Source organism: Callithrix jacchus, chromosome 4, assembly GCF_049354715.1.
Source record: "Callithrix jacchus isolate 240 chromosome 4, calJac240_pri, whole genome shotgun sequence".
NCBI lineage: Eukaryota > Metazoa > Chordata > Mammalia > Primates > Cebidae > Callithrix > Callithrix jacchus.
This window is the reverse complement of record NC_133505.1, coordinates 172,021,158-172,037,404: the sequence shown is the minus strand read 5'-3', so window position 1 is coordinate 172,037,404 and position 16,247 is coordinate 172,021,158. Positions and strand designations below refer to the sequence as shown.

Here is a 16,247-nt window from a genome sequence, read left to right as displayed (position 1 = left end):
ATCAGCCCGAGTCTCATCTAAGTCAGGTGTGAGTGAGACTCGTGGAACAATTCCTCCTGAAACAAACCCCTCCGGCTTTGAGCCCGTGAAACCAAAATGAGTTATCTCCTTCCAAAATTCAATGCTAGAACAGGCGTAGGATTGATAGTCCCGTTCCAAAAGGTAGAAATAGACAAGAAAAGGGGTAACTGGTCCCAAGTAAGTACGAAACTCATCAGAGAAGGCAACAGTAGGTTTTAAAGCTGGAGCGTAGTCTTCTTTGACTCCATTTCTTCCACTCTGTGCACACTGGAGTGGACGTTAGGCTCCCCAAGGCCTTGGGTATCCTTGCCCCTGTGACTTTGTTGGAGCCAGCCCACACTTCGGCTCTCACAGGCTGGCGTCTCATGCCTGAGCTTCTCCAGAGTTGTGGAGTTGCACTGGTAACTCTCCATTTTGGAGTCTCTGAGATGGCCTTGTTCCCATGGCTCTGTTAGGTATTGGCCTAGTAGGGGCCCTCTGTGGTGGCTCCACTGCTACAACAAGTTTGCCCTGGGCCCCAGGCTGTCCATTACATCCTTTGAAATCTAGGTAGAGTCTGCTGTGGCCCCATAGCTCATGCAGTCTGCAAGTTTGCAGTCAGTACCATGTGAATACCACTATGACTTACTGTTTGTGCTATCTGGAGGTGTGGCAGGAGCTGCACTTTAACTCACTAGAGCGGTGGCTGGGGCTCACATTGTACAGAAGTGCAGGGAGCAGAATCCTAAGTTCCCTGGGCAGGAAAAGCTGAGATTGCACAGACACCTTTCTGGAAACCTTGCCCTCAGAGCCCTGCTCTAGGCCTGTGATGGGAGGCATGGCCTCCAGGATCTCTGAAGGAGCTTTAGAGTCTTTATCCCACTGTCTTGATGAATAGCACCTGCTACTTTCTGTCTCTACTTAGCTCTTTAGAAAATGGTCAGTTGCCCACAAACCCTTGTTTTTTTCTGCTAAACATGCCTTTTCACACTTAATACTGACAGGCTGCAAATTTTCCAAAGTTTTCCATTCTGCTGCCCTTTTAATTATAAATGCCACCTTCAGTTTCTCTCTACTCACATCTTAGTATATGCAGTTAAGAGTAGCCATGCAGGTCTTTCATTATTTTGCTTAGAAATTTCTGCCACCAGATACTTGAGTTCATTGCTCTTAAGTTCTGCTTTCGATAAGCCCTGGGGCATGGCTACAAATCAGCCAAGTTCTTTGTGACTTCATGAGTACGGCTTTTACTCCGGTTGCCAGTATCTTGCTCATTTCCACCCGAGAGCTCATCAGAATGGCCTTTCTTGTGCGTTTCTACCAGCATTCTGATTGTGACCACTTAAGTAATTCCTAAGGAGGTCAAAGCCCTCCCTGCACCTGTTGTCTTTTTCTAAGCCCTCACCAGAATTTCCCTTAATGCCTCCTTTATAGCACACTGGGCTTACAGCCATTTCCTCCCCGTTCTTCTAGTCTCTACTCACTTCCCAGCTCCAAAGCTGCTGCCACATTTTTAGGTATTTGATATAGCCACAGCCCTAATTCTTGGAACAAGTTTTCTGTTGTAGTGAATTTTGTGATGCTGTAACAGAATATCTGAAACTAGGTAATTTATAAAGAAAATAAATTAATTTCCTACAGTCTGGAGGCTAGGAAGTCCTGGGTTGAGGGGCCTTCTTGCCGTGTCATCCCATGGCAGAAAGCAGAGGAGCAAGAGAAAATGTACAAAAGAGAGAAAGGAAAGGGACCAAAGTCATCTTTTATCAGGACCCCGCTCCCATGATAACGAATTCGCTTCCCCAGTGACAGCGTTATTCCACTCATGAGGGCTCTGCCTTTCAAAGGTCCCACCGCTGAACACTGTTGCACTGAGGATTCAGCTTCCAAAACATGGACTTTGGAGGAAACATTCAAACCATAGCCACTGTGGTCAAGTAGCCATGGTGAACATTTCTGTGCTCAAGCTCCTCTGCAGCTTTCGTTCTGTTGGATGTGCTGACAGTACCCACCTTGTCTCTGGATGCTAAGTGCTCTCACTTGTTCTCTGCCGCACTAATATCCCATCTTCTGGGTGAATTCAAGGAACCCACCCAGATGGCAGCAGTTCCCACATTAGTTCCTGGCCCACAGCAGAGCCAGGTATATATTCTCAGATGCCAGGGATCCCCCTTTAAAGGTATTTCTCATGGCCTTGGTGAAGGGGGCATTTGGCAAACAGGTCTCCCAGCATCAGGCAAATCCAGCATTCCTATCTTGCTAAGCCTTTGAGGGAAGTTCTGATGTTTCAACTTCATTGAGCTTCATCCACTTTTGGAACAGATTTCACCCAACCCAGCACTGACACACTGAACCCAAGTTGGTGCTCTCATGCGAAAACCTGCCTTATTGACCTACTGATTCTCTTCCAACTAGAACGGGAGCTCATTGAAGACAATGGATGTCATGGTTCTTTCCACTGTTGACTAGAAGAGAGCCTACTATAGTGCATTGTCAGGACGGTCAGTGGTGTTTGTTGAATCAGGGACTGGTTGGTTCCTTATGTGTTTGTTCAACAGATATTTATTGAGTATAGTGCTCAAGAATAACAGCAAGCAATAGATCTTTAGAAGTGGAAGTTATCTGAATGATTACGAAGCAGAAAGATGGCCAGTGTTGTGACAGCAAAGGTAGAGGGAGTGGGGGTGTGAGATGAAGTGTGGAGGTACACAGTAACCATGCTTTGCAGCGTGTAGGGGGTTACTGTGTGAGGAGTTTTTGTCTGGTATTCCAAGTGCAGTAGGAAACCCCAGGAGTGTTTTAAGCCAGGGAGTGACAGAATTTTATATTTCAAGTTTACAGTGCCTGTTGTTTGGAGAATAGGTTTAGTAAGACAAATTTGGGAGCAGGGAGATTAGTTGGAGGACTGTTTTTTGTTCCTTTAGTGAAGACAGTGTAGCTTGAACTAGGGCAGGGTGGGGATTGACATCTCCTTGTCCACCTGCCGTTGTCACTAGTGCCATGCTGAAGCCTTGTGCTGTGGACATGCTGTGGGGCTGCTGCTGTGGGACAGTGGCTGCAGTGCAAGCCTCTCCCTCTTGTTATGGTGGCAGGGTTGAAAGCAGACCAAGGTAGAGCCGTATAGCTGGAAAGGAGTGGAAGGTTAGGGTTAGAGTGGCAGACAGGGCGCTTGTTCCACCCAGTGCAGTGACTGCAGCAGACTTTTCTAGCATCTTACAGAGCACACTCAGCAAGCGCTCGAATGATATTATTTTTACTAATCAAGTTGCCTAATATATATAAAACGTAAGAAACAAAGTTAAAATGTGCACCCCTTGCTATTTTAATATTAATAGGCTGCATAGATACAGTCTATGTATAATTCTAAATAAGAAGTTGGCTGGGTGCAGTGGCTCATGCCTGTAATCCCAGCACTTTGAGCAGCTGAGGCAGAGGGATCACTTGAGCTCAGGAGTTCAAGACCAGCCTGGGCAACATGGTGAAAGCCCATCACTACAAAAAAATACAAAAATTAGCCAGGCATGGTGTTGGTGGTATGTACCTATAGTCCCAGCTACTTGGGAGGCAAAGGTGAGAGGATGGCTTGAGCCCAGAAGGGGCTCAAGGAGGTTGCAGTCAGCTGAGATAGTACCATTGCACTCCAGCTTGGGTGACAGAGACAAACCGTGTCTCAAAATAAATAAATAGTCATAGCAATTTTAATTTTCAATCTACTTGTTTTATAAGATGGATTATAATATTTAAATCATGCTCTATGAAAGTATAATGAACAGTTTAGTATATGAAGTTACATATATTAATAGTATGTTTTACAGACTAAGGAATTTTTATTGTATTTTATTTAAACGATGTTTTTTATTTTTAATCCAAAGTACCAAGATACGAATATGCAGGGAGTGGTATATGAGCTAAACAGCTACATAGAACAACGGTTGGACACAGGAGGGGACAACCAGCTACTCCTCTATGAACTGAGCAGCATCATAAAAATAGGTAAGAAACATTTTGTGTTCCTCTTAGAAAACTTGGGCCAAGATTCTTTTACAAAAAGCAGCAAAGAGTAATTTACTATACTAAGAGGCAGATGAAAGTCGCTTATATTTACTTCTATTTCTGGAGAAATTTGAAGCGAAAATATTTTATTATGAAATTACCAGAGTGAGTCAAACCTAAAAATTTCTCAATTATCTAATCCCAAATATCTGCATGATATACACATGTAATATACTATTCTTTCTAATTAACACCTAGTTTCCTTTGGAAAGTATAGTTTTATTGAATTAAATCACATCTTTATAAGAGATATTAATTTTAAAGAGATAATAAGCATTTTAAATGTATTTGGGTAAACGACAATTTTGTTACATAGACCATGTAAGAAATGTTCTATGTTCTGAATAGAATGGGTAAAGTTATATCAAAAAAGTACTATTTTAGAAGGAAGCACTTATTTTTAGGACATGATTTTTCAGAAGGATACCCACTATGACAATTGTATGTTTTTTAAATTTGAAAATCAAAATGTTGATGATACCAACCGTAATGATTACGTTTATTATTTTATTTAACTGTATGCTATGCACTTGTGTATGCATATTATATGCATTAACTGACTTACTTTTATTATGGCCTCATGAAGTTGTCTTTGTTATTGCCACCATTTTACTGATGAGAATGCTGTAGAGCAGAGGGGTTAAACATCTTGCCCAAAGTCACACAGGTAAAAAGCAGTTAAGTAGGGGTTTAAATTCAGGCAGTCCCTCTAAGACTTATGGTATTAACTGCTTTGGCTGCCTTCAGATGACCCTGAAGCAATCTTAGGTAAGTTAAATGATGTTTGCTTCAGCGACAGTTACAGATGAATACGTCAGCTTTTTTGCTTGATGCTTATTTTGGTTATTTAATATTATAAATATCACTTGTGGTATTTTAAAGACTTTAAAACTTAAATACAATTTTCAAAATTTGAAAATATTCATCAATAATTCTGAATATTTAAAGTCCAAGGAATATGTTACTACATAGTACATTGACTGCTGTATGCGTTTAGGGATGTCATATCTTAAATTTTGTCTTCTCTGATGAAAAGTATAGGAGGTATTTTAATAATGCTGTTGAGTAAAGCTATAAATGGTTTTGTTTCGTTTACCGCATGACCACTGATTCTGCTAACAAGTCAGCTTGAAAGACGTCTGCCTGTCACCGTAGAGAATGCACACGTTAGATTCTCCCACTGAGCTCAGTTTCTTCCTTTTCTTATTACTTTGGCAGCCACAAAAGCTGATGGATTTGCACTGTATTTCCTTGGAGAGTGCAATAATGTAAGTATCTAAATTTAGAATTTGGTGCTCTAGATAAGAAAATATCATAAGCTCTTTTTTTAAAAAAAGTCACAAACAACAGACATTTCATGATTAATTACTTTTAATTTAAATTGACTTTGTATTTTGTTTCTATATTTGATGATTACCAGTCAAGAATTTTACTGACATGGCAACATTTAAGCATAAAATCATGTGTGTGCGTGCGTGCGTGCGTGTGTGTGTGTGTGTGTGTTTCTTTAGCTTTGGTTTGTGGCACCCTACATTATAAATGACATTTTAGATTTAGTGTTTTGTATAAAAGTGATTCAGCACCGTGAGCTGGGATGTTGTGGAGGAGTCCCTGTGCCCTCCCTACACATGATCTACAGTAGAATAAAATGAGAACAAAAAGCTTAACATTTCTCTGGGTGAGTTTTAAAGTTTTTGCAGAAGACTGAAAGTTCTAGGGTGTAGTCCTAGGGCTCTGAGTCTATGTCCCTAGGCTGCCTTACTGTAGTAGGCTCAGGCCAGTCAAGGCATGGGGATTCTCAGCTGTGGCTGTTCCAGTCTTCTGCCAGCATGCCAGATTCTGTGTTTCTGGTCTGACTTACCTAGAGCACAGTCCACCATAAAATGCAACATGTACAGGCATTTCCAAACTATTTCAGGATGTTCAGTTACTGACATTTGATTTTTGATACAGTATTAATTCTCAGCAAACTAACACAAGAACAGAAAACCAAACACTGCCTATTCTCACTCATAAGTGGGAGCTGAGCAACGAGAATACATGGACACAGGGAGGGGAGCATCACACACTGAGGCCTGTCTGGCGTGGGGAGCTAGGGGAGGGATAGCATTAGGAGAAATACCTAATGTAGATGACAGGTTGACAGGTGCAGCAAACCACCATGGCACATGTATACCTATGTAACCTGCATGTTCTGTACAGGTACCCCAGAACTTAAAATATAATAAAAATAAAAGATACCATATGCATATTTTAGCATACTGAGCCAATAATACTAATAAAATTTTAATGTAGAAATTCCTTCATGACTTTATTTGGAAGATTTTTACTTTGCATTTCTTATGTATTAGGCATTAGTATTTGAGATTTGGAGTGTATTTTTGCAATATGCTACCTGTATTCTTGAATAATTAAGATATATGTTATTTACATTATATACAATGTTACTAGGAATAGAGACAAAAGTATTCTGAGATTCTTGATAAGACTCTTAAAACAGTTTTGCAAAGTGTGTAAATAGTTACACAAATGTTTATTGGCTGATTTCATTAACTTATAGCTTATTAATTTCCATGGCCATTGTTTTCCCTTGTATTGTAATAACTTATGCTTGTTACTTCACAAAACTAATGACTGATTTAGGGCAGGGAACTTTTTGCATTTATTCTTGTATTTCCCAAGCCCCACTCCTAGTGCCTTTCATATAAGCAGTCAGGTAACAGTATTTGTTAATTTGAATCACTCAGATATTACTACCACTTTATTTCAGACAATGGTAGTATTCTAAAATGGCTAAGCGACTAAAATAACAAATATATATTTTTTCTGTGCATTAAAAATTATTTTTTAAATGTTGAAGTTTTTATTAAAAGTTAATAATTTCTTTGAGAAAAAAATTCTACAGTTCGCCATTATTTTTTAATTGGCCGATAGGTGTGGAATGCAGTGTATTGTGGTCCACGTCCCATTACTCCTCCTGGGTCGCCACCGGCAGCCACTAGTGTGGCCATGCAGCTGTGCTCACATCCAGCCCCTTACCCTCAGATCTCTAGTTCATATCGAGGATGGACATGTGGCCCATGAGGGCCCCAGCAGATTATTTGCCAAAACCTGTATCTTGGACTTAACAATTACAGCCATTCACCTGAGCAAAAGTGGTAACAACCTTGAAGTTGAGGCTGCCTCTACAGGATGCTCCTCCTGCCCCATGGAAAGAGAGTAGAGAGAGCTGCTGGGCAGAGACCAAGAGGTGCAGGCACCAGGCACCCTGTGGGCTATAGTGGATGGGAGCACAAACGCTGACTTCGCAGGGCTTGGATTTAGGTTCCAAAATCCACATTTTTAATCACTTGGCTTTTCAACTAATTTTTTTTTTTGCTTTATTTGCAGACTTTATACATTGACCTCAGTGAAGTAGTTTCCTCTTAGATTCAGCAAAAAGCTTTTCTATCTACAATATTTAAATTGTAATTTTATGTATATTAATTTGAATTATTTCATCTTAACTCACTTTTTACTTTAGTAACTTAAAGGACTTGGTACAATATCCTGTGAGTTTTAGTCTGGCTTCTTATTCTAAACTCCTAAGGTCAGTCCATTTACTCTGCATGCTTCTCTCTAGGGTTACTGATTCTCTGTTCTTTCTTTCCTGCATCTCAGGGACTGAGTCTGTCTTCTTCACATCCCTATGAACAGCAGAGTACATAGCAAAATTATAGCTGTCTCTGAGCTTCCCAAGTCAGATCCCACTGTATTTTGCTTTCTCAATGTTATATACTTCTTCATGGAACATAACTGAGCCTGTGATTATATGTTTGTCTTTGATTTGAGTGACTCTTCGTTTATCTGGCTTTCTTGCTAGAATGTAAGTTTCATGAAGGCAGATACTTTATCTGCCTGGGAGGATAATTCTTGGGGATAATTACTGTGTTTTGCTCACTCTATTTTTCCCTTTATGTATTCCACCTTCATAGCTAAGCCCTTATTATTTTCTTAAGCCCGGGATTTCTGTGGGTAGGAAGGAGACATGGCCTGAGAAGTGTTTCTTTCGATGTATTTATATGATTGCTACGTTCTTTGTCCTTTGTTTCTTCTTGTATCTCAAGTCATCCATTTGGGATCATTTTTTTCCCATCTGAAATAGAACCTCTTGAATTTCCCTTCGTGAGTTTGCAGATGGAAGGCTCGCCCGGTTGTGTTTGTTTGAATTTGTCTTTCTTTCACCCACTTTCTGGAAATGTATCTTTGGTAGTTAGAGAGTTCAGCTCTCTGAATATTGACTAAAATAAAGATATTGTTTTTTAATTTATTTTGGTTTCTATTTTAGTATTTTATTTCCTGTACATAGTTTCAAGCTTGTCTTTTATTTTTTGAAATCTTCCTCTATGTTCCTTTGAATTTCCAGTTTCCTGGGTTTTGTTTCCTTTGACTCTGACCGATGGTGACTACTTTGCTCATGTGTTCTATGGTTTTCTCTTTATTTTTCCTTCCTCTCTCTCTCTTTTCTCTCTCTGTCACTGTGAATTTATTCTTCCTTAGGCCCCTTAAATGGATACTCTCAAGGCTTGTTTGAAGTGCCTTTCCAGTTCCCTTTCAGGAGATAGATTTGCATTTGTTTCTGCTAGTCCCTTGAGGTGCTGATTATCTGGTTGAGTTTTTTTTTCAGACTACAAAATAGTATGGATTCAAGAGTCATATCCAAATGCACAATTATGACTTCTCAGAGGAGATTTTTATTTTCCCTCCAATACTAATTTCAAAATAATTTGGTTTCCTTGCAGCTTCTTTGCTGGGTTAAGTGTATTTGTCCTTCGACCTGGGATGAATGCTTGGCCTGTGGCCAGTCCTGGCCCTCTAACGCAGTCTCTATTTAGACTTCCCTCACAAAAAGGCCCAGCTTTTCTCTCTTGTCATCTCCTACTCTTCATGTGGCTTTCCTGGGAGAAGACTAATCTATTCAGTCCTTAGTTAATATCCTCAAGAGATAGCTGGCTTTGGGATCTGGTTACATCCCACGCTTCCTTTATTTACTTCCTTTTAGATTTCTGTGGATTCCTTCCATTCTTCTCAGCCCAGCAAAGCAATATAAAAGATGGGTAAAATATATTTTATGCAGCTTTTAAATAAATTTGGAATTGTTTTTGTAAAAGTGCCAGTCAAATGATTTAATCTGCTCTATTCATTGCAATGGAAGATATGATTCTAAAATGTAACTAACCATATTAAATAAAACATCTCTTGCATGCATAAGCAGATACATGTATATATTTTTGTATTTCATCTTTTGCACATGAAAGGTAGCAAAGTATACATAATTATCAATCTTTTAAAAATGTGTCCTGATAGCAAAAAAAGTCTTTCTTAAGTAACGTAATTTCACAACAAAAATTATATACTTTAGTGACAAAACCATAATAAAACTCAAATAGAGAAAATTTTTTGCCCATATCAACAAATACTAAAGGTTAAAAAAAGAAGGTATTATACAGTTTTTACATTTATTAAAGTACTAATTTCTTCTCAGCCAGTAGAAATAATTAAATTTCTGAAATTGACATAATGAGAAATATAACTTAAATAGCATTTAAATATGTCAGAAGTTCCAGTAGAATTTAAAAATGCACATTCATATAACCAGAGAGGAAAAAATCTTCTATGTGTTTTCTTCACATTGAACATTTAGTGGAAGATAAAAACAAACTAAATACTAAAAAGCACTAAAATTAAAGTATAAAATATTACTGTGGAAATCATTATGTGATTGTAACAAAATTACTTGTAAAGAAGGTCCAACTGTTAAGAAAAGAAACGAAATCAGGTTAAAAAAAGCGAACTGTCTTTTATTATGGTGCATCGAAGTTTCTGAAGCAAAATGAAGAAAAGGAACAGAATTGAAGTGGTGTTTTGCTTATTGAGAGATCACAAAAACAACTTAGAAGAGGTTGTCAATATCATTATTATTTATTTGAATAATATACATATTAAACTCAGTATATTAGGTTAGGATCTACCAACTTGTGGTTACTTTTCTTCTTTGGGCTAGACCCTATTTTAATGTATTTAACTTCTATTTAAGAATTCTTCATGGGATTTCTATAATGGCTAAAAACAAAGGAGACTGGAGGGCTCAGAGGAAGACAGGGAGATGAGGAAAAGTTTGAAACATCTGAGAGACTGGTTGAAAGGTTGTGACCAAAATGCCGATAGTGATATGGACAGTGAAGTTCAGGCTGAGGGGGTCTTAGACGGAGAGGAAGCCTGGCTGCTCCTAGCCATGCACAGTCATATGTGTTCACGAAGAGAGGGTCTGAAATGGGAACTTACGTTTAAAAGGGAAGCAGAGCCTAAAAGTTTGAAATATTTGTAGCCTGACCATGTGATAAAAAAGAAAAACCTATTTTCTGTGGAGAGATTTGAGGCATCAGCTGCAGAAATTTGCATAACAGGAGCCAGATGTTAATCATCGAGACAATAGGGAAAATGTCTCCAGGACATTTCAGAGATCTTCACCCCAGCCCCTTCCATTACAAGTTCAAAGCCTAGGAAAAACGGTTTCATGGACCAAACCCAAGGCCATGCTGCTCCATACATGGCACCCTGTGTCCCAGTCACTTCAGCTCTAGCTGTGGTACACAGAAAGCAAGAGTTTGGGAGCTCTGACCTAGATTTCAGAGGTTGTATGGAAATACCTGGATATCCAGGCAGAAGTCTGCTGCAGTAGCAGAGCCCTCATGGAGAACCTCTGCCTTGGCCCTCCCCCCCTCCCCCACAGAATCCCCACTGGGGTACTGTCTGGTGGAGTTGTGAGAAGAGGCACACTGTCCTCCAGACCCTAAAATCCACCAACAGCTTGCACCATGTGCCTGAATAAGCTGCCGGCACTCAGTGCCAGCCTGTGAAAGCAGCCATAGAGGCTGTACCCTGCAGAGCCACAGGGGCAAAGCTGTGGCTCTGGACTTGGGAGTGCACCCCTTGCATCAGCATGAACTGGATATGAAACATGGAGTCAAAGGAGATTGTTTTGGAGCCTTAATATTTCATGACTGCCCTACTGTGTTCTGAACTTGTTCAGGGCCTGTAGCCCTTTTGTTTTGGACAGTTTCTTTCTTTTATAATGGGAGCATTTATCCAATGCCTGTACCCCCATTATATCTTGGAAGTAACTAACTTGTTTTTGATTTTACAGGCTCATAGATGGAAGCCTTGCGTTGTCTCAGATGAGACTTTAGACTTGGACTTTTTTTCTTTTTTGAGACAGATTCTTGCTCTGTCATCCAGGCTGGCATGCAGTAGTGTGATCTTGGCTCACTGCAGCCTCCACCTCCTGAGTTCAAGTGAGTCTTCTGCCTCGGCCTCCTGAGTAGCTGGGACTACAGGTGCATACCACCATGTCCAGCTAGTTTTCTTTCTGTATTTTTAGTAGAGATGAGGTATGGCCATGTTGGTCAGGCTTGTCTCAAACTCCTCACCTCAAGTGATCTACCTGCCTCAGCCTCCCAAAGTACTGGGATTACAAGCATGGACCACTGTGCCTGGCCGTGACTTGGACTTTCGAGTTAATGCTGTAGTGAATTAAGACTTTGAGGGACTGTGGGGAAGACCCGATTGGTCTTGAAATGTGAGAAGAACATGATATTTGGGAGGGGCCGGGGGCAGAATGATATGGTTTGATTCTGTTTCCACACCAGAGTCTCATGTTGAATTATAATTGCCACATATCAGGGGAGTGACCTGGTGGGAGGTGATTGATCTTGCTTTTCTTGTGATAGTGAATGTGTTCTCATGAGGTGTGATGGTTTAAAAAGTATGTGGCACTTCACCTCCTTGCACTCATTCTCCTGCCATCATGTGAAGAAGTTCCTTGCTTCCCCTTTGCCTCCCGCCATGACTGTAAGTTTGAGGCCTCTCAGTCATGCTTCCTGTTAAGCCTGTAGAACTGTGAGTCAATGAAACCTCTTTTCTTCATAAACTACCCAGTCTAAGGTAGTTCTTTATAGCAGTGTGAAAACAGACTAATACAGAGACAAACCAATCATGACAGTGACAAAAACAGAGAAACATAATTATATATGTTTAATAATATAAAAGCAGGTAAAACAGTAGATATAACAAAAATGAGAAATTGTGAGGGATTACTTTTACTAACAAATCTGAAAACCTAGATAAAAATGAAGCTTTCAAGGAAAATATAAACTACCCTATTAAATGCAAATGATAATAGAAAACTTATTAGTCCTGTAGCCAAGGAGCAAATTGAAGACACTGTTAAAATATTACCTTTCTGCAAACCAGTAGCCCATTGATTCATCTAACTTTTTGAGCACCAGTCATCACCAGGCACCATGGAGATGACTGTAACCCTGGGAGACACTGATACACCCCACAGCCTGGGATCCTGTGTCTACATTGTCTATTTGCTACTGGGGAAGCCCTTTAAGAAGGGGGATTTCTGTACTCATTGCACTTTTTGAGAACATGGGAAAAAGGAAAAATTCCCAGTAAGTAGTTTAGCATTGAATTGATTTTGGTTCTGGAGTTAGGTTGTGTGAGTTCTGTTTCACCCCTTAATGATTGTGTAATTAATGATGGTGTGACTTGGCAAAATTCTTAAACTTTCTATCCCTTAATTTACCATTTACCCTCCATTAGTTAAGTGTTACACAATAAATACTGTTTGTTTAACAAACCATTTAAAAACATCTGCTAAATACCAAAAAACTGTGCTAACTTGCTGAGCATACAGAAATAAAAATAAAATTATTTCTCACATAAAAAAATGTACAACCGATGGGGAAGATAGAGAAATCAACCACTAGTTACAGTACATGACTGTTATGTGCTAACAGAGAGGAGCTCAACTGATGTAATCATGAATTTGATGGGGCTGCAGTACATAGAAACAGATCGAATGATGAGACAGTATTTGAGTGGGAATTTAAAGGCCTCTCACTTGGAATATCTTTTGGGCAGAAGCAGCAATTTATGAGAAATCTGGAATGATCAAAGGAAACAGTGTATTTTGTATCCTGGCCCATAGCAATGTCTGCCATAGACAAAGTGCTCTTGAGAAGTTTTCTGGGAAAAAATAATTTTTTCATGATTGAATTTTTGCTTAATTCAACTTTTATCATTTTTACAGCTATACTTAGTCACATATGTAACATACTTGATAAGATTATCCTTAAGTTTTTCTACTGTTATCTGTAAGTGTTTGTGAAAGCTGAAAACCTTTGTACTTTATACCTTAAAAAATTTAAATCAAAAGTATATTTATAGTTTTATATATAGGTTATTATTAAAATAACCTCTCCATAATTTATAGGTTTGATAAATTAGCTTAGTTAAGAAGTTTTTCTTATTTTTATTTATAAACGTGAGCAACTAGATGACTATAGAAGTCCTAGATTTATGGGATATTATAGCTAAAAAAGCCAGTTCAAAATTTTTAATATTTTTTATTTTAGTGATGAGGTAACCAAGGTTCTCATATGGGTAATGACTGTCTGAGTTCACACCGCTGTCAAAAACTAAAGTCCAGGCTCTCATTCCAAAGTCACTGTGCTTTCTATAAAGAGCAGCGATGCGCTCTCCACCCTAATCCGGTACCTCTTTTAAGAGCATAGCTTCGCCCGCCCCTTTGTTACTTGATTTTTATTATCCACAAACTGGGAAGAACACATTTCAGTTTTGTTACTTGGGATACAATTAGGAAAAATGGAAGAGCAGAAGAATCTTAAGTTTTACCTTCAGTATGTATACGTCGAACGTTCACCTGAAATATTGCATTCTTCATATTCAGAGCTGGTAGTTTACAGTAATTGTTTGCCTTTTTCAAGTGCACAGTGAAGTTCAGCAGATTTATGTTTAAGAATTATGCAAACAAAGTCAGTCATCCACATATCAAGTTCCAGGTAACTGTGGGAGCTATTTATATAGATCTGAATTTGTTTACCATCCAGTGCCATCTAGTGTCTTGTAAGGATAATAGCCTATTGGTAAACCTAAATACTCTCTTCCTTTTTAAAAAGTGTTTCTAAAATTTAACTGTTTGTGAGTTGAAGTCTTAACATTGAAAGGACGTCTCGTGAGTAAAGTGACCTTCGGATTGTGTGTGGAATGAAAGGTGAAAGCAAGTGTTAATCAAGTGAAGTAAACATCTATTTGGTTGATGTCGATGAATTGGATTTTTCTATTTCATTAAAAGATGGTGCTTTATAAATCATGTTCATCTATTCTCTTGTTCATTTTCCACCAAATCTACTTATTTCCTAAAGTTTACATTTATATAATTTGAATGTTTTTTAATTTTTTTATGAAACCAACCAATTGATTATGACTTGTGCTCCCAATCTTTTCTAGTTTAAATTACCTCACTTGAAGGCCCGGTGTGGTGCCTCGCTCCTGTAATCTCAGCACTTCGGGAGGCTGAGGTGGGTGGATCACAAGGTCAGGAGATCGAGACCATCCTGGCCAATGTGTGAAACCCTGTCTGTACTAAAAATACAAAAATTAGCTGGGTGTGGTGGCGCATGCCTGTAGTGCCAGCTACTCAGGAGGCTGAGGCAGAAGAATCACTTGAACCCGGGAGATGGAGGTTTCAGTGAGCCAAGATCACTCCACTGCACTGTACCCTGGCAACAGAGTGAGGCTCCCTCTCAGGGAAAAAAAAAAGAAAAGAAAAGAAATATATATAAAAATTTTCTGTTACCACAAAAATATCAGCTACTTCATAATAAGTTTCTTAGAAAATTTTAAAAGCTGATTTCCTCCCCTGGGACTTCTTGGCCTCTGATAGGATTATTTTCTGCTCTTCGGAAAATCTCATCCATGCTAGTTGAGAGGTGGTGGGACTACTGGTTACCATCACCTCTAGAACTCTCAACTACTGAAGAACTGTAGCAGCCTTTTGTCAAGTTGATGTCCCAAAGGCAGTTACTTTCTTCTCTGGAAGGGACAGAGGTGGTTAATGTTTGAAACTTTCAATCTTTTCCTTGTTTTGTCAGTTGTAGTTTTTATCTCCAGACTCTTTAAAAAAAAAAGCTTGTCCTTATATATTTATACAATAGAGGAGAAGGAGCTGATCTTAGAGACTCAGTTCAACAGGGGATATTATAGATAAATTCGATATTGTAAATATATGTATAAGAGGCTTAATACTTCCTAAAATAATGCCTGATATTTTCATTCATGTAGTGAGCATATGGTTTTTTATCTTATTAATCTGAATATTCCAGTTAAATCTCTAAGTCAAAAATTATATTGATAGATTTTGAAAAATTAAGTCCTTATTTTCTGTGTAATGTCTTTAGAACTTATTTATCTCAATCATTTATTAATGATTTATTAATGTATTCATGTAATTACTTCACCAATGAGAAATGCAAAGTATATATCTTGGATTTTTTTTTGAAGCAGGGTCTTGCACTGTCACCCAGGCTGGAATACAGTCGCACAATCTTAGTTCACTGTAACCTCAAACTCCTTGGTTCAAGTGATCCTCCCACTTCAGCCTCCCAAGTAGCTAGTGTTACAGGCATGCACCACCTCACCCAGCTAATTCTTTAAATTTTTTATAGAGATGGGGTCTCACTGTGTTGCCCAGGCTGATCTTGAACTCCTAGTCTCAAGCCGTCCTCCTGACACAGCCTCCCAAAGCCCTGGGATTATAAGCATGAGTCACTGCCTCCAGGCCAAAGTGTGTAGCTTATAAAGTAAATCATGATTTTTTTTTTGAAATACAACTAAGTCAGGACTTGCCTGGCCAAATCACAAAGTGGATTGTAAACTTTTCATAGTAGTTAAAACAGTGTGGTACACAAGTAAACCCAGTGATACGGAGTTGGGAGTTCAGAAACAGACCTAAGTATATTTGAGGGTGAAGTGTGTGAAGGTGGCGGTTCAATTAGTGGGAAAATGATAATTAGTCAGTACATGACCTTCTACTCGACAGTATCTGTGGAATAAAGGGAGTTTGAATCAACTTTTCTCTATCCCTGAATATGTGTAAAATTCAAGCTCTATATAGAGGTTCGTTACTGACCTTTTGTATTTGTGACAGGTAGCTACCTATCAATGCATTCAACCACAAAAATCATTTAAAAAGTGCTTCAAACCAGTGACTGATCCTCAATTAGAAATGAAGGTTAAAAAGGGAGCTTTTGCAGGTCAATTGTTTGGGGGCAAACAAAACAAAACAA

At 38.9% G+C, this 16,247-nt stretch overlaps 1 protein-coding gene across 13 annotated transcripts in view; it reads left to right on the top strand.

Moving 5' to 3' along the window:
* Window positions 1-16,247, top strand: part of PDE10A (phosphodiesterase 10A) — a 684,633-nt gene that overhangs the window by 560,975 nt on the left and 107,411 nt on the right. For all 13 annotated transcript variants that reach the window (XM_078370444.1, XM_008995354.5, XM_035297766.3 and 10 more), the window contains 2 exons: window positions 3,870-3,990; window positions 5,269-5,318. In XM_078370444.1, coding sequence (XP_078226570.1) covers window positions 3,870-3,990; window positions 5,269-5,318 — 171 coding nt within the window. The remainder of the gene's footprint in view (window positions 1-3,869; window positions 3,991-5,268; window positions 5,319-16,247) is intronic.